The sequence below is a fragment of the Centroberyx affinis genome, unplaced genomic scaffold (assembly GCF_046629955.1).
Source record: "Centroberyx affinis isolate AG114_WGS23_722 - 3 ecotype Tasmania unplaced genomic scaffold, CSIRO-AGI_Caff_v1 ptg000377l_1, whole genome shotgun sequence".
NCBI lineage: Eukaryota > Metazoa > Chordata > Actinopteri > Beryciformes > Berycidae > Centroberyx > Centroberyx affinis.
This window is the reverse complement of record NW_027279046.1, coordinates 109,179-129,816: the sequence shown is the minus strand read 5'-3', so window position 1 is coordinate 129,816 and position 20,638 is coordinate 109,179. Positions and strand designations below refer to the sequence as shown.

The following is a 20,638-nucleotide window of genomic DNA, read 5'->3' as shown; positions in this document are numbered from 1 at the left end:
ATGGTTCGTTGATCTGATTGGTTGAAGTTAGCCCGTGATAGACGGTGATAGACAGGTGGTTCATCCAATCACCTGCCAAGTATTTTTTGAAAGTGCCTGCCCTTTTCCAAACAGTTTCCAATGACGACTTCCCAGATGGTTCTGTGTATCAAACCATCTGGCAAGTCAGGTTAGTAAACATCATATCCCGATTTCAGAGACCTGGATAAGCCCTTAACCCGGTTTTGAGAAACCCGATTATGCTAGCTGGAGTACTCCGAAAGAAACCGGGATACTGTTGCATGTAAACATCTTATCCCAGCCAAGTGACGTAACAGAAAAACACAAACAATGGCAGCAACAAGAGCGTCTCACTTCTGGAGCGATGAGGAAACAGAGTTTTGTCTTTCAGTGATGAAATAATTAAATATACTTGGCAGTTTAGGTGGGAGAAAGCATCGAAATGCTGACCTATTCAAGTCTGTAGTATACAGACTACAGGACGCCGGTTTCCCAACACGTACAGTGGAGCAAGTCAGGTCTGGGTGGAAAATACTAAAGAAACATTACTACAGCCAAACATAAAAACAAAACAGTCAAATTAATTTAAGGTTAACAGTTACAGAGGAATATTGGATTAATGATTTCAAAATTGCCGGTTTGTGTTGTAAACATCACAGGTGCCTGCGCAAACAGCATGCAGTAATCAGTAACCGGGATACTAGTATTTATCATACGGGGATATGAATTATCAGATTTCTCTGTGTTCCATGTAAACACCATATCCCGAATATGATCAAAACCGGGATAAGCCTCATAACCGGGATACTCAAGTCCATGTAAACGCAGTCATTGTTCAGCAGCCATTGCTAACTTACTATCGTGCCCATTCGGTTGTCTCATGTACAAACCGGAAACGGGTTAAACACTCACTGGCCAATGTACAGAACTGGTTCTTTAAGTCAAGGGTTCTCAAAAGGGGTTCTCCAATTCAACTGAGGAACTGTGGATTTGGAAATTGAAAAAAAAAAACCTACTGGAAACAGAATTGGAATTGAATTGGAAGTTCAGGTGAAAAGCTGAACCTAATTCAATTAAATTCTGGTGAAATCCCATGCTTTTGTGCTTTTTCTTACCACATACCTGAGATTACACGTCTTAAAAGTGGAATTTAATGGAATTCAATTCAGTTTGCTGTCATTCCAATTCAATTCCATTTATGTTTCCTTGGCTGGCTCCAATTCCAATTCCAACTCCAGGAACTGAACTGGATTTTATGATGCATTCCCAATTCAATTCATGAATAGCCCCAACCCTCAGAGACACACATTAGGCCACGGAGTTTTATAAGATTTTGTCTGAGGAACTCATAAGGGAAAATTCTTCTTGTTGTGGATTATCTCCACCAAGGAGGTAATGTTAACAGGATATTTCAAAAAGTTGGGCACGGATTTGCTCAAAACTTGGTATGAAGGTTGGTTGTGGGCCGATGGAAGAACTGATTAACTTTTCATGTCGACTGGCCAAAAGAGGGCGTGGCATATCACCAAAAGATGCATAACTTCCTTGCGGGGTGTTGTCAGATATGGCAGAGGTCTGTGCTGTTTTGTTTGATTGTGGTGAGAGTGAAACCTATGGTTAAAAGTCAAATAAACATAAATACACATGACTTGACTTGACTCTATACACTAGCAACTGAACTGCTGATCGAACTGAATGAATTGTACAATATCGCACTTGAAGTTTGAGAATTTTAGGCTTTTATTTAGACTGATTTGAGATTGATTAAGACCATTTCTGGAGAATAGCCAGCCAGCACTGCAGTTGCCAAGGTCGGCAGATTAACATCTTTGTCCCAAAGATTGGTTTCCTGTTTACAACTGTGTCAGCTTGATTATAACTGTAAATTTTTAATTGTTTTATTCAATTCTGTTGCTGAACCAATTTCGTTCATGAACCCTTCACTAGTTTCTAAGATTCAAGGTGCAACTCTATGTTACAACAGCCCTACTCAAACTAAATTACTGGCGAGGTCCCTTAACTGCAATTGTAACTAACGACATCTGTAAATTCAATCTAGTATGAGTGTGCCATGTCCATCATTTTTACTAATGCAGAAAGCAAAGAATTTGAAGTACATTCCCCACTATAGCTCCATTTGCAAGGAACTAATACTACCTGGGACCTCCAGTGATTTGTAATAAGATCGTTTGAGGTTATAATCCTGTGTGAATCTACCGTGTCTGTAATTTGTAAAGTAAAACATTCTGGCATGTTTTCAACTCCAAATGGAAAGTTAGATTTAAGGGGAGAGGAGCTATTCTGTAACATTTAAATGAGAGGCTTTGGCAGTAACAGCAAGTTTACCAGTGACAGGAACATACATCCATGGCTGTTTAATTTTGATGTGTTTAAGATTGCTAACTTCATCTCAAAAGCCTGGAAAAGAAGGCAAGATAGATTGTTTAATTAATATTTATTTCGATTTCTCAGTAACACATAGTAAGCTTTTGTCAGTGATCTAGGAGTTCTGTTCTACTCAAGGATGGTCTGAAGATCTGAAGGTGAAAGATGCTTTTGTCTCTTTATTTTCTTTCTTTGTTGTGTGATAGTGTATACGCTGTACTCTGGTCCTGGCTTGTTTGAATTTATGGTGTCTTGTAAGCCCATGCGGGCTGGGCATACAATTGTATGCATGACACAATAATAAAAATGTCATTCATTCATTCATTCATTCCAATGAGATTTGACAGCTATAATTATAAGTCTGAAGGAGAAATCCATCTTTTCTCTTGCCACAATGGACATGGAGGTCAGAGCGCTTGGACAGCTGCAGAACACCACTCTTCAGGCTGATGGGGATTCAATGTTTTGCTCAAGGACATTTAAGAAGCTTAAAGATGCTTACTGTGATGGAGGCTGAATCCATGTTTCCATTAATGTTCCTGTGAATGACACTCAAACACACAAAAGGATGGCATTCAAACTCCCAGGTTTCATAATTATTGTGTGAGCTATAGGGTTAGACCAGATCAGGCCAATATTGGGCTTTTACTGAGATATCGGCCATGTGGTCCACCTCCAATATAATATCTCTCTGACCACAGCTACATAAAACCCATCTGTAAAACATGAAAAACAATATTTTTTATTTGCACATTTTATTTATTAATCTAATTGTCCAATCATGTTTTATTGTGACTTAACTCTTCATTTAAGGGTAGTATTATATCCCAGATTTTTCCTACCACTGAATAAATAGAGAATAAATAGAGCTGCTAACACTAAAATAATTTAATTAGTTTCATAGTTTCAATGGAGAGTTTTAATGTCCCATGATGGTCTAAATGCGGTTTCAGAGGCTTTTTCCACCCTGACAAGAAGAAAACTGGGGGAAACAATGAATCATCATCGTTTACCATTTGAATCAGGGGGCTGTGTTGTAACTGCTCTCCTTATTCATTCAGTAAAAATACCCTTTCCACTATGCTACATTTATTTGCAAAACACCATTCTTATCCTGAGCCACACTATATTTTGAAAATCAAATAAAAAAAAAAAACACAACTAAATAATATGGAACCTTTAATTTGTTATGCCCCAAGTAAACGGGGTTGGTCTTATTTCCGAGGTGCATCTGAAGGCAACTGAAGCCTACGGGAGCTCTAATGATCTCAGTGGTTCTCAACGTGGGGTCCGGGGACCACCAGAGGTCCTTGAGGAGGCTCCAGGGGGTCCCCAGCAAGTTGATGAATTATTAGCCTAAACTTCACCATTATTTCATTTACAAAAAGTTAACACAATTAGAGAATGTAGAGGAATGGCTATTTTGATCATAGTTTCACTGTTATCTCTCTACCTACAATACAGATAGTCATGGAATTCTGGAAAAAAAAAATCATATCTAGCAAATATCAGATTTGGGTGAGAAAAAAATCTCACACCAAATGGGGGTCTGTAGCCCTAATCTATACTAAATTAGGGGTCCTTGATATGAAAAAGGTTGAGAATCACTGATCTAACTTTTCATGAACGCCTTCACTTCGTTCTCCGGGGTGGGTGGGTCGGTGGGTGGTACGGGAGAAGGGGGGGTGGGGGGATGGGGCACGTGTGCTCTTTACCTTCTAATCACAGCAATCGATTTCCCCACTTTCACTGTATCACATGATGTGGAGACGATGGGTTTAGAGAGGCGATCGATTCCAGCCGTAATATCCTTACAAAATCTAACAGTTTTCCGTTAACCATCCCCCCCCCTCCCTCCTCCTCCTTCTCCTTCTCCTCCTTCCACCGCTCGCGCAGTGGCTCGCGCAGTGGTTCGCTCCCCCTAGCGGAAGTGCTCGCTTGCTCTTCAACGGTTACAGCCGCCGTGGCTCTCTCAGAGTGAAAGTTGCCTCCGCCTGGAAAAGGATCGGGACTCGCTAGTTTTGTCTCCTGCCGGTGTTTCCCCACCAGATTTTTTTTTTTTTTTTTTTAAAAACCGGAGAGATGAGGCGGAAAGAGAAGAGGCTGCTGCAGTTCGCCGGGCTGCTCATAGCGGCTCTTCTTTTCCTCCCCAACGTCGGTCTTTGGTCTTTGTACAGGGACCGAGTGTTTGACAACTCGCCCGACACCGTGGACGGACCGGGCGGCATCCCGATAATACAGGTAAGGTCGGACGGGCGGCTCAGTCGGCACTGCGCCGAGGTCTCAGCGGTTATCTCGGTTGTCTTGGCAGTGTGTAACGAGCTTCGTTTTCGGGGGAAAAAAAATGTGATGTTATTCGCCAGCAACACTCCCCCTACACTGCCGGGGAGTTAGTTTGGTCTCGGTAGTGCGGAGGGAGAGCCAGCTAAATCGGATACGTTGCTGCGTACTTCCTCATGCCGTTGCTCCTATGTCGTGATTGCATGCTTGTACCGCCGACCTAACCTTCACATTCCCGTGCTGTGTGCGTGTTGTTGCTTTGCTAGACATGTCGTGTTGTGTCACAGAGGCTCTGCAGGATCAGGGAGGTCATTAACGTTAGATAAAAAAATAAAAAAATAAAAAAAAAGAAAAGCTACCGGGGTGAATACAGTAGGAAGCCACGTAGCAGAGCCGGAGCTAGGCGTCGCAGTAAAGTTACAATAACACTGACTTCAGGAAGTTGTCAAAAAATGTGGAGCAGGCAGGCTGACAGGCAGCAGACGTTTAAAGGTGCCATATCATGACAGTGGTCGTGATGTTGTTTTTGCATAATATGCTAGGGCTTGGTGTAAGGATAGTCCTCTACGTGATGTTTGGGAAATAAATGTAGTTTAGTTCAAAGGGTGGGCTATTGATTGATTGAATAAATATAAATTCAAAGAAGAGATATAAGTCCTAGCAGCCAGAACAGTCACAGTACTGGACCCTGATTGGCAGACAATACCAGCTACTCTAATTCAAATGAGGTAAATCGGGTGAATGGAGGCTTTCAGGGTGTGTGTGTGTGTGTGTGAAGGGAGGGGAGGAGGGGGGGGGGGGGGGGGGGGGGGCAGTCAGACCAATCGCTGCAAATTTGGTCGACTGGAAGGATTTTAGCAATTGTTTAGTCAGGGGAGATACCTTGACTGGAGAATTGACTTAGAATAATGTCCTCTTTAAAAATATTTGATCATATATGTATGGAAGTGTAGGAAATGTTGAATTCCTACAGCAGGGCCCCTTTAAATTGCATGGCGATTCCTCTTAGAATGATGAACTAGTGCAGCTTACTCTGGTTCCGGCAATCTGGTTTTCTACACACATGCACACACAGACGTACTCTCTCACAGGTAAATCATTTATGATGAAAAGTCGATGTGGTCTGCGCTGTCTGATGCCTTAAGCCTGTACTTTCAAGGCACAGGTAGTCTGTCAGACTTCAAAATATTTATCTCTGAGTGTTTAAACATTGCTAGAACACAACAGTAACACTGTGGTTCTCAAAGTCAATTTGCATCTGCATTACTGTAATATAACTGTAATTAACTCTGTGTTCCTTTACCCATCTACTGTCTGCAACAGCTGTAATCACATGTCAATGCATATCGTGTCATTGAGTTTATCACCCTGATATGGAACAAACATGACTAACAACAACCTGATATGGTTCAGTCATGAGCCGCTAAGAAGCTCCCCCACTGTGACAGAGACAGAATGGTAATTTACACATTTCCAGTCACCTATAATAGACGCTCCTTGAAACATAGGTTGCTCAATTTCCTCCTGCCTGCTCCAGCAGCTCAGGTTAAGTGGAGGTTAGAGAAAATGAGAGCAATAGATGGAATTAAAAAGAAGCTGACTGCCTGCCTCGCTATCCAGCTAAATGAGTGATTGTCTGACTGACTGGCTGGACTGCCTGAGATGCATGTATGTCTTTACAGAGTATTCCCCAAAGCATACAATGTCCTGACAGACGCGTGCAAACCCAATCATGCCAACTTGATTTAACGTCCCTAAGCATTTAAGTTCCCTAATTCAGTTGAATGGGCAGAAGACGCATCACCTGCCAAACTAAGAACAGTTACAAGTCACATTGTCCGCCATGGTGGATAGTCGTTGTCAACATGTGGACTAGGCCAGTGGTTTACAAATTGGGGTTCGGTGACCACCATGGGTCCTTAAGGGGGTTCCAAGGGGCCCCCAGCAAAATGAGTAGTAGATTAATTTCACTCATTTGTTGGCACAATGAGAGAATGGATAATGTGTTTTCATCAGTCATCTTTCATCTGTCCCCTTCACACCTACAGTAGAGGCTGTTATATAATTTTGTGTCATGTACCCAACAACAAGGACCTTCTCAGATGGGGCCCCTTGCAAGAAAATCTTCATCTGTGGTGTAATGCTTATCCATCTGGAGGTCCTTGATTTGCAATAGTTTGGGAACCCCCGGACTAAGCAAGTGCGTTGGATCATACAGATATTTAGACATATTTTGCCAGGTCTTTGGCCATTGTTGGGGCAAGTTACTGGAGGATTCTGCTTGTCTTTTGGTTCTCCTCTGGTTTAGCTCGCCCTAACTCAATCTGATCGGCTCTGATAAAAACCCAAGAAGATAAATTGTGCTCTTGAAAGGAAAGTTGGCCGAGATTCACGGCCCTGTCACAGAGAAATGAGGATCATATAGGCTTCTGGACGCTGGAGGCTACATTTGTGTGCCATGCACTGTTGGCTGGATCACTGCACATTCATCATTGCGAGACCTTGTGCGTTTCGCCTCTTGACACACATGTATACTCACTGACACACACACAATGGAAACACACACACACGCATATAGGCCTACTGCTTTCTGGCTCAGCAGAAGGTCAGTCAGCCAGCAGTCTGGTGTTATTAATGAGTCGAGCTCAAAGTAAACAAGGACGTCTCCTCTGTTGAACATCACAGGACGAGGAGAAATCACAGCTGAGAAATATTACAAGAACATCTTTAATTTCTGTGTCCGCCTCACACAAGCTGGCAGGCTGCTGAACTGTAGTGGTGGCCAAGTCAACGCTCAGAACAAACTGGTTTTCTGAATAAATACCCCCGTTGCATTGGCCTTATTTTGAATTCCCTGGCTGTCTGGCTGTGATGTATTCTTTCCCCACAGTCACAATGAAAGCAATGCAAATCAGATCTTTGTTTGACCCCGCTGTCCTCCAGCGCTCCCGCAGGCCTTAAAAACATTGAAAGCTTGAAGTTTGTCTTTTTGAGGCAAACAAACAAGGGCCTGTTGTTTGTTTCAATCCATTTAAAACCACTTGAAAGCTCTTTAGCAATGTAGCTATAGCACCTTAAATCATATAAGTTGGCTATAAGTAGGTTATGAGTTTGCTGAAAGCCGATTGGACCAAATTGAATCATGAAGGGGATCACTGGGGTTTTAGCGGTGACAGCCTGTTTCCCTGACATTAGAATGGCTTATAGTTGCACAGCAATATATTGGAAACAAATCCTGCACAAAATATGTAACTCTTCCTTTGCATATGCACAAAGGTGTTCATTATCTAACCACTTCACTGATAATATGACTCGTTGAATGAATGGTTTGACCTTTAGTTGACTTGGACAAAAAGATCCGGAGGTGAATGAGTCAACACACGCCTCATATCACAAAAATAAAAACAAATCGTTCTGGAATTAGACCAAACAAGACTTTAAAAGTCATTGAATTGTCCCAGATTCTGTTGCCTCAGTACAATAGTCTCTAAATCCTCCAGCAATGTGAGTCTAGCTGACCTGCAGCTCCCCGTCTGTTCTTTCTCTGTTGCTATTCTGATAAACATTGAGGTTGAATAAGAGTTTAGCCTCTGGTTCTGTGAAAAATCTCTCCTTTCTGCTCTATTGACATCATGTGGGAGAGACGGAATGATGTTTCATGCCAATACCAGACAGTGGATTCAGAGCCTCGGTAACCTTGGGGCTACATCTACAGGAAGAGCGAATGAAAAGTGCAGAGGAACAGAACTGAAATTGGACGGATTTGGGCTATCCCCGCAAACAAATCTAAAACTGGATCGCACCGCACATACACAAGGATTTGAACAAAACTGTGATTCCTCCAGGCACAGTTTTTGAAATTAGGCATATTTTCAGGCTGCAGTGAATTTCCTCATATGACTTCAGACAAGTAAGGGAAATAGTGGTTCTCGGCAATTAAAGAAATCGTTTCAACCCTATGAATCCTTTGAGATTAAGGCCAATTAAGGAGGCTATAGGAGTAGGATTAGGACATTTTAACTTGGTTTATAATAACAGCTGTGAGAGTTCCTTAGAGTTTATTACACTTGCAAAGTGCAGCATTTTAATTTTTTCTGTAAAAGTAATCTTTTGATGCTGCAAGAATGAACTTCCCTGACCTTTCGAAATGTTGATGTCAGAGAAGGTAAAAACGTCAGCACCTGATGCAGTGTAGCTGTGCTGCGTTCCCACACTGGGAAATGAGATTTTATCTTGAATGTGTTAAGCCTCTGGAAATAGGCCTATGGGAGATTGAAGGGTGAAAGTCATTTGCAAAGAGATGCGGAGTGACTTGCTGAAGACTCAAACGTTGCACTTTATCACTCAGAGAGAGAGAGAGAGAGAGGGAGAGAGAGAGAGAGGAAAGGAGGGGATAAAACACCTCAGGAGAAAAAGGGAGAGACGGGATAAAAGAGGTGTTTGTTCAGAGTCAGACTTTGTTGGAGAGCGTTTCCTCTCATCGTTGCTCAGACAAGGCAGACGTTGACTCGCTGCTGGCTGCAGCGCCGACTGAGCGCGTGCAGAAGCTGCTCTGTATGCCTGTCAGGGATCTGCTGCCCCAGATCAGAACAAGAGCCCAAATGAGGGACAGGTGCAGCAGATCGCCCGTGGATGCAGAGGGAGAAGTTAGGCTTTTAATTACAGCCATGGCTTCTGAAGCTGCTTTTTATGTTCAGGTGATTAAGCTCATCCCCGGACACTAATTTTAAAGCCGGCTCTGTACTTCACTGTACTGAGCTTCACCGCGTTGAAGATGGAACCTTTATGGTGATAGACTAACTTGTATATTTAGTGTTTTTATGTTTATTTTTTTTGCTGATCGTGCTTGTATTCAGTGTCATTTTGCTTCAAATTCACACAGTTACACTGACCTGGGAGCTGCTCAGTACAACCATCCTACTGTTTTCCATTCAGCAGACAGACTGGACTATTTGGGGGATGAATACCCATCCTGGTCTGTTGTTGTAAAGGGAGAAGAGAGCGTTCCTTATCCACTTCCCCCCCCACCCAGATTTTCCAAGCTGATGTGCTGATTCACAGCGGTGACGCTCCGGTCACAAGCCTGACTGCTCTGACCACCAGCTTACCCCCGCCCAACAGGGCTTGTATGCTTCCCGTAAAACATGACGGTGCACACACTAAGAGTGCACCGTCCTCTATCCTCAACTCTATTATTTTTGCACAGAAATGGTTTGTTTCATCTGCTGTCCGGACACTACGGCTTTGACTACGTCTTGCACTCCTTTCTTTATTTGTAGATCGCGACAAATGTATTTATGCTGTGTCACCCTAGTTACAATCAAATTAAGACAAGTGGGCAACTTTGGCACCGCGTGGCGCCCTGGGCAATTGCCCTGTCTGCCCCGCCCACGCACCGCCACTGGTTGCAGCCACATGTTGGCACAAGGACAGAAAAGCACTAAAAGCTAAATCACATGTTGCAGGAGAAAACGCAAACCCTCGGCTTGTGTTTTGTCTGGTTTTTACATCAGTGCCGGTCTTGGCCGTCAGCTTGGCGTAGCCCGTTTTTAGATCAAGTGTTGACTCGGTCTACCCGGGCCAGTTTCGCCTTATGCTGGTGGACCCAAATATTACTGATTAATGGTTATTAATAAAAAAACGTGTCATAAAGTGTTAGCTGGTAAATGGACCTTAGCTCTTCGCCTCAGGCTGTATTTTCCGTGTTCAGTTATCACATCTCCAGCTAGGAGATTGCATTTCCTTTTTGAAAAACTCACTGTACTCTTGACCTCAGCACCCGACCTGTGATGAGTTTCTCTCTGAAGGGAATGCACCAAGGTAGCTTTTCCCGTAACAGATAAGAGAGATTAGGTCCGTTATTTTTCCTCCAGCAATATCTTTTGATGTGTGAAGTTTGTGTGTGTTTTTCCCTAGCTCACACTCTTGAGATCCACAGCATTTACAGGCGGCCCGCTCTGGGCTTTGTTCATGTGTATTAAAAGCAGAGTGTTTGTGTGTGTAAGTTTCTGTGTGTGTTTAAAAGGCAGAGCAATTGCTTTTTCCACAGCTACTGCCTGGCTGCACAGCAGTAAAGATCAGGCGATAGCAAAAACCGTGGTAAGGCTGAAGTTCCCCTCATGGGCTGATAGCTTAATCGTCCAGGAGTTGAGGGAAGGGAGGGGCAGTTTCAGAGTCCACAGAAACCACAGATGGGCTTTTTTCTAACCCGTGTTTAGCCGAGGGAGATGGGCTGAGCGGCTATGCTCTTTTACAGCACTTCACACCTGGAAGCGGCCCAGTACAACCAGTCTTCTACTGGCGGCCGCTGAGCTTCACCTCCAGAGCCGGTGAGGGTTAAGCTCCTTGCTCAGTGGCACCTCCACAGTTGTTGCGCGGGAAGAGGAGAGTTCACTGTTGTTCACTTCCCTCATCCACATTCTCACCGCGATTCAAACCGTCAGACTTCCAGTCACAAGCTGCTTCTCTGACCATTAGGCTGCTGCTGCCCTGCTTCCCTGTGAAGTGTGACTCCTTTCATTTTTACAGATCATAGCGCAACAGATGTTTCCTATTCGCTCCGAGAGCTTCAGAGGAAGGGTTTGAACTGATGCAGCCAGTCTTGTTTTCTAGTCTTAAAACACTTTTCGACAATCAGACTGGAGCCACACCAGCACTTCTGAACAGCTGTTTGAAGACTGACGTGCTGTCGTCGTAAAAAAATTGCTGCATTTTGTGCTCCACTAGACCGAGGCCTCTCTTACTGAGCTGCCTGCAGCAACAGCAGGTGATGTCACTGTTAGCATTTATGAGACTTTGATCATCCCCCGACACAACACACTCCCTCACCCAATCTTAGGTAGGGGGAATTTACCCCCCCCCCCCCCCCCCCCCCCCGTCTTGTGAAACATTTTCATTGGCATTGATTAGGGATGTAAAACGATGCGTGAAACTACAAGCTGTGTGGGTGAAGAGAAGGTAAATGAAACAAGCCATGAATGCTGGGATTCTTGTGGAAGTGAAGTGACAACTATTGCGACGGCAGAACTATACAGTTTATAGTCAACATTAACACTACTATCACTAACCTGAATTATTATTATTATAATTCATGGGATAACAACCTATTGCCCTGTAAGACTAGGTGTCATTTATGTAATTCAGCATCCCCAAGAGCTCAGTTCAGTAACCTAGGCCATCATGTCATCATTAAAGCTAAAATATACCTTTTAGCCTTGAGGCAGTGAAGTATTTTGCAAGTCCTGGCCCCCACCCCTCAGTTTCACCCAAATCTTTCAACGACTTCCCCACTGAAAGGTAGCCAATGAAAGTGCAGAAATGAGACAAGGACAAAACTTAAACTAGCTAGTGAAAAGTAGTAGTAGTACACTGTCCCATGTTGGAGTCCCTGGAGAGCTCAATCTGAATTGAGAAGTTCAAAGTTAAATTCAGTAATATTGACATAAACAATTTCAAGGCTTTGCATTCAAATTCAAAAATGCTTTGCAAAACTACTGAATGTTTTGAATGCAACGGCTCAATATGGGCATGGCAAATTTATATTTATGCAATTCAAATACAGCCTCTGCTGGCACTAATCTGTTTCCATAACATTAAGACCAGAGTGGACCAAATTTGTGAATGGCCTTTTGTCCGTGGTTGTGAGGCGCGACATTGTTTTATTGGCAGCCCCCCAGGCTTCAGTGGGGCTCACTTGGGGCTCCTAGTTCCTTCTATGCCCCATATACTTTTTTGAGTAAAGTTGGCATGGGACTTTTCAAGGAGAAGGGTGATTCAGTCGACGGAATTATGTATAGAAAACATTCCAAGTTTTGTCTTTCCCTTTGCTGTTGATGGAGACCTGTGTTTTCATGTGGCTTGTCATTGTTGTAAGTTGATGGTGGGTACAAACTGAAGCTTGGATTTGAGGCTTTGTGTGTCTTGGTCTAGAAAGGACCGCACAAGCCTCAACAGTGATCAGATGATAGATATGCATTAGCTACACTTACATTGATAAATTGATAAATCACTGGAATTGATAAATAAAAGTCTGTGTTTTGTACTTGAAAAAAAGTCCCACTTTCTCCTGCAACAGTAGAGTTGGAGACATTTTGTTTTTACACAATATACTGTGCAACGTTCAAGAAAGAATTGTCTGCAGTTCCCTCTGGATGCAGGATAAGTGCACCTTCAGTGGTTATCACTGTATGTTACACACACGCTCTTAGGAGCATGATTGCTGGTAAACAGTTTTGAAATACTGCAGGGTTACAAGTCCTCAGAGGTTTCCTGTGTATGAGAGAGGAGTGGGCTGCTAGAGAGTGAACAGTGAGAGCTCGGGGTGGGCACAGCCGAGAGGCAGAGGCACAATCCATGATATTGTTTCTGTTTAAGACATTTCTCCTCTCGCAGACAATATATATCTGAAGGGATGGAATGGCTTAGCGTAATTGAATCTTGAATCTGACACTGTAATCATTTCTGATTGTATTGTCAGATTTGGGTACACCTCTCTTTACGTGCTGAGGTGAACTTACAAAAACTGGTGCTTCCTGTCTGTTCCTGTACCCGTCTTCATGTAAGGCAGGGGGCCGAAACATGTTGGCAGATTTACAGCCTGTTCCATTATTAACCAGCCACTGAATAGGGAGGCTTTTTAACTTTTTGTTCAAAGAGTTGCATCTGCCCAATTTATTTTAAATTATATTCTGGTGTTGGACTGAAGTCTGTTGAACCCTGAGCTATCATCCCATGCCCTGATTGTCCCCTCACTGACAAATGTTGATAATTGCCTCCCAGCAGCGCTGTAAAAGCTCTCCCTGCTGAGCCCATTGATTCGCTCTTCTTAACCAAACTGAGCATTGATCGCCACAGTGGAGAGAAGGAGCAAGCCGCCTCAGGCTCCCGGCTCAGCGTGGCTCGACTCGGCTCAGCTCGGCACAGCCGGGACCGGTCCGCCTCAGATGGGGAGATACGTGGAGCGATGCTAGGAGGATTAGGGCGACAGCGAGACGCCTGATTCGCTGATCATTATGTAAGCCACATCTGTCCTCCGTCCCCTCGGTGGCACCCGGCCTCCCACGCCGAACCCAGCCAAGCCCAGCAGCCATGTGAAGAGAGCGGGAGAGACAAGTCACTCAGATGCACTGTGAAGTCTGCTTACTGAGAGAGAGAGAGAGAGACAGAGAGAGAGAGAGAGAGGCAGACAGAGAGAGAGAGGCAGGGGAAAGTCGAGAGGGGGTGAGGGAGTGGGAGATGAACACACTCCTGGCAGGCAGTCACTGGGCCAGAAAGGCTAGAGGAGGGGGGTGGGGAGTGGTGGTAACTAGAATAATTGTGCTCACATAATCACTGAATGGGTTACCAGCACAGTGCTTTCAACCCCAACACAAACGCAGCATTTAGAAAGAAAGCCTACAGACAAATATACCACTTTGGCCTTGGATTATGTATTTTTAAATCTTTTTTTGTGGTACTGTATCGATCCCCCGAAGGAGAAACTTGTCCTTTCACTTGCCCCGTCCGCAGGGGGGGTCAAAGCACAGCGGCCCCTGGAAGGGTTCGGCGCCACGTTCAAGGACGCTCCAGCGGGGCGGATGATTTCTGTCACTGGGGCTTGAACCCGGGCCCTCCGGCTGGAGGATGGTCTCTTGTTCTGCAGTGTGTGCTTCTGCAGCCGGGTGACACGTCGGATGACGGGAGCGAGCTCGTCTGTCAGCTTGGCCTCAGCCTCTAGCTGGGGCGGGATGGGAAGCCGCTCTTTGAGCTGGCATTACCATGTCTCAGCACTTAATGGCCTGCCATACAGCATTTCTCTGCTGTTATTTCCCTGCCTTCCTCTCCTCCAGACATGATAATAAGGAGCTTATTTGAGCGGCTCTTTTCCCAGATGGGTTTGGAAAGGTGCCAGTGGAGGCTCTGATCACAGCAGAGCCAACACAGCTGTAGATCACCACCGCTGCCCCCTACACATCCATCACACTATGTCTCGTGTTAAAATTCAATTTTTAACTTAAATAGCGTGACCTAAACTCTCCCGGAGAGCTGAGTTGCCTCCCACAGGTAAACATATGGTCTGCCATACACATCTGTCCAAGGTCCTGTTCAGAGTTGCTGTACACATGGAGATGGGAAAAATTATTTTTACAATTTTTTGAAAACATGCGCAGCCTTTTCTACATATTTGTTTTTTCAATACTAATATTTAAAGAAAAATGCATGGGGCAGAGAAAATAACATACTAATGCTTAGGAATTTTTAAGTCTGAATAAAATGAAAAGTTTTTCCGTTACATGCAAATTGGATTTCTTGGCCGGCGATTCTGTATAGCACCAGAATACGTTGTTTCGGACTGTGCAGCTCTGATATTTTTTCAATGAATTGCGCAGCCTGAATAAAGTCCTCTGGAAAACAAAATGAGGTGTCAGTCAGATGCAATGATCCTAACATCAAATTGTTATTGTGTCTTGTTTTATCAAATTTTCTGATGCCTTTTTTTATTGTGTTTTTGTCTTGTGGTGCCTTTTTTATTATTTTATCTTGTCTTATTTTGTTTACTGTTCAAAGTAAACCTTGTAAACTCTGTTTTAGAAAAGCTGGGTATTTATTATAATGTGTTCAAAGATGTGTTTGTACAAGGTGTGAGACAGGCTCAACTGAAATCTTTAAGAAAGTATGGTGAGGAAGTAGATCTAATTTCTGGATTACTAGATTAGAACTACTAGGAACTAGATTTATTTATCCCCACTGCAGTTAGATTGCTTTATTTGCACATGTAATGATGCAGCTTCCTGCCTATACAGGAACTTTGTATTCTGTTTGTTTTCTTTTCCTTTCGTACTGAAATGACCTATTGCCTCCCTCTTTGGTCTTATCAACTGGTGTTTGCCTGTGCCGTATACGAAGTGGTGGTTTGTTATTTCTTGTTCAGAATCCTGTCTGCAAACCAAATTTCCCTTATGAGACACTAAATTGAATTGAGCTATATTACAGTTAATTGTCTTTAATGGTCCATGTCGGGAAAGTGGGTTGTCGCAGCAGCGCAGAACGGGATATAGGCAAGGATGAGACGGAGAGCTCTGAGGATAATACCAGAAATCACACCAACTGAATGTATTGGAAATAATACAACAAATAAGGCGCTGGGTAGAGCGCAAACCTCTGCCAACGCTGAACAATCCTCCAACTTGCAAAGCTGCAGCCTCTGTAATGGCTTATGGTTGCTATCTTCTGGGTTTGATTTTCCAACAAAGTAGCATGTGAACGTTGAATGGATGTTGATAAGACGGCCTGCACCAGCGTTAAAAACCTGTGTAAATGTAGCACCAAAATGATGGAGGTGATGTCCGCAATCGTCCATAGCTGCTACCTGCATCATTTTTCTGAAATTGGGACTTAAATATCTTTCTGATATCGGTTCAAAACAGCTACCAAAGGTGTTTGATGTGAATTTAACCATGCTATAATATCATACTGTGAAAGTTTTGTGCTTGTTTGGGTTATGTTGAACACGTCGCCATCTGTGAAATGCTTGCTGGGAAACCCTTTGACATCCAACCAGCGCCCTTTAAAATCCCCCTGCCACAGCTTTCTTTACAGACACTCACACTAAATGGCACAAGACGTGGTTACATCAGATCCTGCTTACTGGTAAACGTTTACAAATGCAGCCTTTCCTTGTAGAATGGTTTTGCGGGAGCGCCACCATGGCCTTCTGTTGGAGCTCTGTCCACATGAAGTGCTGACTGGTCAGGAGGTTTTTTTCATGAAATCTAAAAATGGAACATGGGAAAACTTGAGGGGGGGAAAGTGTTTTTCATAGGGCTTTTGTGTGTGTGTGTGTGTGTTTGTGTGTCTCTGTGTGTACCGGCAGTATATTACTTCCAGGCTGAAAGCACACTGAGCTGAGGTATTATTTACATCTTGGTTATTACGGTTCAGCAGACTGTGTGCGTGTGTGTGTGTTTGTGTGAGTTTGTTCTTGTCCTTGAGAAAAATCCTCCCAACTGAGGACATGTTGCTGATATTCACTTCTACAGGGAGCTACGTCGATTAGGATTTGGGACTTGGGTTTAGGGTTAAGGTTACAATTAGGATTAGGTTCGTTTTTTTTTTCCTTTATCCAGGGAAAATCATCTGAGCACAGCTGCTCGAATGTCCTGTTTCACACAGGTACACACATTCACACCTGGGAGCAGCCCAGTACATCCACAGTCTTCTGCTGTTGGCCATTTTAAGTGCCTTGCTCACATTTTACCAGCCAATCCAGGGTTTCAAACCAACAACCTCCCAGTAACAAACCTGTTTCTCTAATCTCTAGGCTGCTGTTGCCCCCAGTTACCCCAGTTTAGAGTAATTGTTTAGGTGTGTGTGTCCTGTTGGTTGTCAGGGTGGCTCCAGCCTACAACAGCTAGAGAGCCAGCAGTCAGCCAGGAGCCATACTGGCCTTTTGTGATTACTGTACAATGGACATCCTGGTATTTTACTGTGTGTGCATGTGGGTGTGTCAAAATACTTAAAACAACAAACAAATCAAGTTCTGTGCAAACATGGTGAACCGGACGATTACAATTATGATATGAGAACTTTAACTTCATTATATGTCTACAACATAACACAATTTTTTTTTTATTGGTTAGCTTCTGTTTGTGGCTACTGTTGGCTAAAAATGAACCTAATTTAAGGTTGAATGAAAAATGAAAAAATACAAAAATATGCCTACCTGGCACAGGAGTGCAAATGAAAAATTGGCAGAGCGTCTGATTATTCTGATGAGAGTTTGCTGGCTGTGGCTCAGTATGAAACAGATTCAAATCGACTATTTTTTATCCAAATCAAACCCTCCACCTTTTGAATCCTCCTCTTGTAGTTCAAGGAACAGTGCCAAGGTTTCGTCTGCCTCCTTTTTTTTTTCACATTTTAAACTTTCAGTTGTTGGTAGCCTGTGCATCCAATTCTCAGACGAATTTCCCCTATATTCCATACAACCAAAAAGATGCATTACCAAGCAACATCTCTCAAACCCTGTGAAATACAAAAAACCATGCCTTATTTAATGGACTCACCGTGGTCTTGTCAGTCGTGATGGAGAGGTCAGGATATTCCAGGGAAAAGAGCTCAGTCTTGTTGAGGTTGAGTTTGAGGTGGTGGGCAGGCGTCCCAACAGGAAATGTCAGCGAGGCAAGCAGAGATGTCAGAGGATGGGAAAGACAAGTAGAGCTCAGTTTCATCAGCATAGCAATGGTAGGAGAGGTTTTGGGGTATGATGAAAGGCCCAAGCAATCTAGTGCCAAGAGAAGAGGAGGGGGGCCCAGGACTGAGCCCAGGGGGACCCCAGTGGAGAGGGTTGAGAAAACAGAGTTCCTCTCCATCACACCTGATAAGTGCAGTTTCACCTCTGTATCTGCCATCTTGAGTATTTGTGTGCGTATCTACAGCTGACCATGTATCTGCCCTCTTCAGCGGGTGTTTGCTTGATGTGTTTGTATTCCACTTGTCTGATTTCATTCAGTATGCGTATCCAGAGATAAAGCTGATGGTCAAACAAGCCTAGCAGGCATCAGTACAGAGAGGCTGGCTCCTGCTCTCCTGTGTTGTGAGTATAGAGCAGTGTGGTGGATCGGCAGTGGCGGGGGTGGAACAGAGCGATCATGGCTTTGATGTCGGATAGCAGACCTTTTTAATATTCCTTCTTTCATTTAGTTCCTTTATTTCTTTTTTTGATAGATTTTACTATTATGCCTCAGCTTCGTGGTTTTCTGTCAAGTGCTTTGTCAGCTTTGTTGTCAGCTTTCTCTTAGAAAAGTGCAAATACACATTAGGTTCATTGTAAGTGTTAATTATAGTTCAAGATGAGACCTGACTCACCGTTTTTGTACAGATTTAATATCCTGCAAGGAATGAAACTCTTCACACTTCTTTTGGAGTGACATTCTCACAAACGATTGCCTATAGTTTGTGTCTATAAGTCATCCATCAAAGAATGAAGTGCAGTTCTGTGCCTGCTGATGGTAGAGGACCAGCCATCTGTCCTGGCCTCTCTCTGGTCCTCTGCATGGTCTCTCAGTCTCAGCGGGGCTCTGGATAATGACCCCTGTGGGGAGATGAGGGAGCGTGCGGCGGCCCTGCTGGGCTCCTCTTCCAGGGACACTGATGCCTCGCTGTGGGTGGAGAAGAGCTGGCGAGCCGCAGCCTGCAGGGAAGGGCAGGGCTCTTCTCTTGATTTGGTGTGGACTGAGTGCGGGAAGATCATTTGTTGGGGAGTGTGAGCTTATGGTTCTGGATTTGGTGACCTGTTTGTTTTGGGTTTTCTCCCAAATGCATCATTCCCCCAAAATTTGGAATGATGCATCTCACCAGTGACATCTCACAGCCACAGGTGACATGTTTGTTTCAGGGGGGTTTGCATTATTTGTGAGGGATGACGTGTACTGATGCTTAGTTTTTAGGTTGAAACAGTCGGGTCAGTAGTTCACTGAGAGAGGTCAGTGGATCTATAACTGATGGAGGAGTTGGAAGGGTTGGACCGGTGGACGATGGCCATCGCTTATCAACGCAAACTGATAGCCATTGAGATGTGACAGATGATAGTTTAAGTAGATTTGACATAGTGTATTAATGGGCAAGTAATAGCCGTTGTGATGTGCACGCCTTAAACCGACTTTTCTAGGCTAAAAAAAATCTGGTCCTGCTTGATATTACAGACATATGAAAACAAAGTAACACATTCACACATTCTACTTGTGCTATACAACTGCATGAGAATTGTCATGAGCGAACTCTTTTCTCTCTCCCCGTCATTTTATGTGAGATTAGCTTTTGACTTTTACATAGTCTACAAATGACTTTGCTTGTATCTTTTGCTTGTCAGGCTTAAATTCAGTGCTGTAGCAGCAACCTCCTTCTGCAGCCGCAAAAGTACCAAGAAATGCTGTTACAGAGAGTTATGCCTTTCAATGCCATGGTCTTGTTATCAAGTTAGTATGAAATGTGCACTTGCATGATTCCCATGCAGAAACAAGTTTAAAAAGTTGCGATAGCCTAGCTGGAACCTAATGTGGGATCAACTGCGCAATGGGGAATGAGGACCCTAGTCAGCTGAGCAGGTTGCTAGCCAGAGACTGCCAGTATGGAAATAGATCCCTGCGTTTCACACAGAAACACAAGCTACAACATTCATAGTTTGTGTTCTGTGTGAAGAGCCGAAGTGGACATCCAGGGCAAATTGATGTGGCTGAAGAGAGGATGAGGTGGAGGAGAAGGATGAGAGGTGGAGATGAGACAGGAAAGACAGGTAATTGTGTCTCTGGGGGTCGGGGTGGATCTGTCTGATCCGAACAGGAGAACAGAAAATCGTCCTCTCCTCACACCGATACACTGTCGGCTCTCAGCAGGTGGCAGGTGAAACAGAAAAGGGAAGTATTGACCCAAGGTGGTCTGATTCCTCCTGCTCACAGAATGCATGGGCAGCTCTTTTCTACTCCGTCACACACCGCCGGCTCTGCCTCCATGCTCAACAAAGCTAATCCAAGGTTCTGCTGTAATTGGAACCACGACGTGAGCGCATATTACTGACACATTTATGTTTTATCTTCATGGTGTTTGCCACATAGGGATTTGTCGTGCACAGTGAGATTTAGACAGTCACAGGAAAGTATGAGAAAGTCAATGTACTAGCCTATACCTTTTTTGGGATTGGCAACGTACCTGCCACAATTTGAATTGTCCAGATCTAAAACAAATGAAGAATAGAGGCCTGTCAAAATGTTTACAGGGTGGTAACCCATGCTTATGAGAGACAAGTCATCATATTGGAACAATAACACGTTTTTAACATGACTGCTTCTTCTTTCCACTTTTGAATACACTTCCAACCCACAGAAATTATGCACTTTTGTTTTGTCTGGGAGGAAGAACTTTACAATAGATGCAAGATGGGAGGTTTATACAGTGGCTACCACTATACCAGTGGTTCTCAACATCCGGGGTCCGGGGA

General features: G+C 43.9%; 1 protein-coding gene across 2 annotated transcripts in view; it reads left to right on the top strand.

The window, feature by feature from the left end:
• Window positions 1-4,374: 4,374 nt before the first annotated feature.
• The window catches only part of LOC139641481 (polypeptide N-acetylgalactosaminyltransferase 10-like), a 96,307-nt gene continuing 80,043 nt past the window's right edge, over window positions 4,375-20,638 (top strand). For both annotated transcript variants that reach the window (XM_071515894.1, XM_071515893.1), the window contains exon 1: window positions 4,375-4,626. In XM_071515894.1, the coding sequence (XP_071371995.1) occupies window positions 4,468-4,626 (159 nt within the window). In that variant the 5' untranslated portion in view covers window positions 4,375-4,467. The remainder of the gene's footprint in view (window positions 4,627-20,638) is intronic.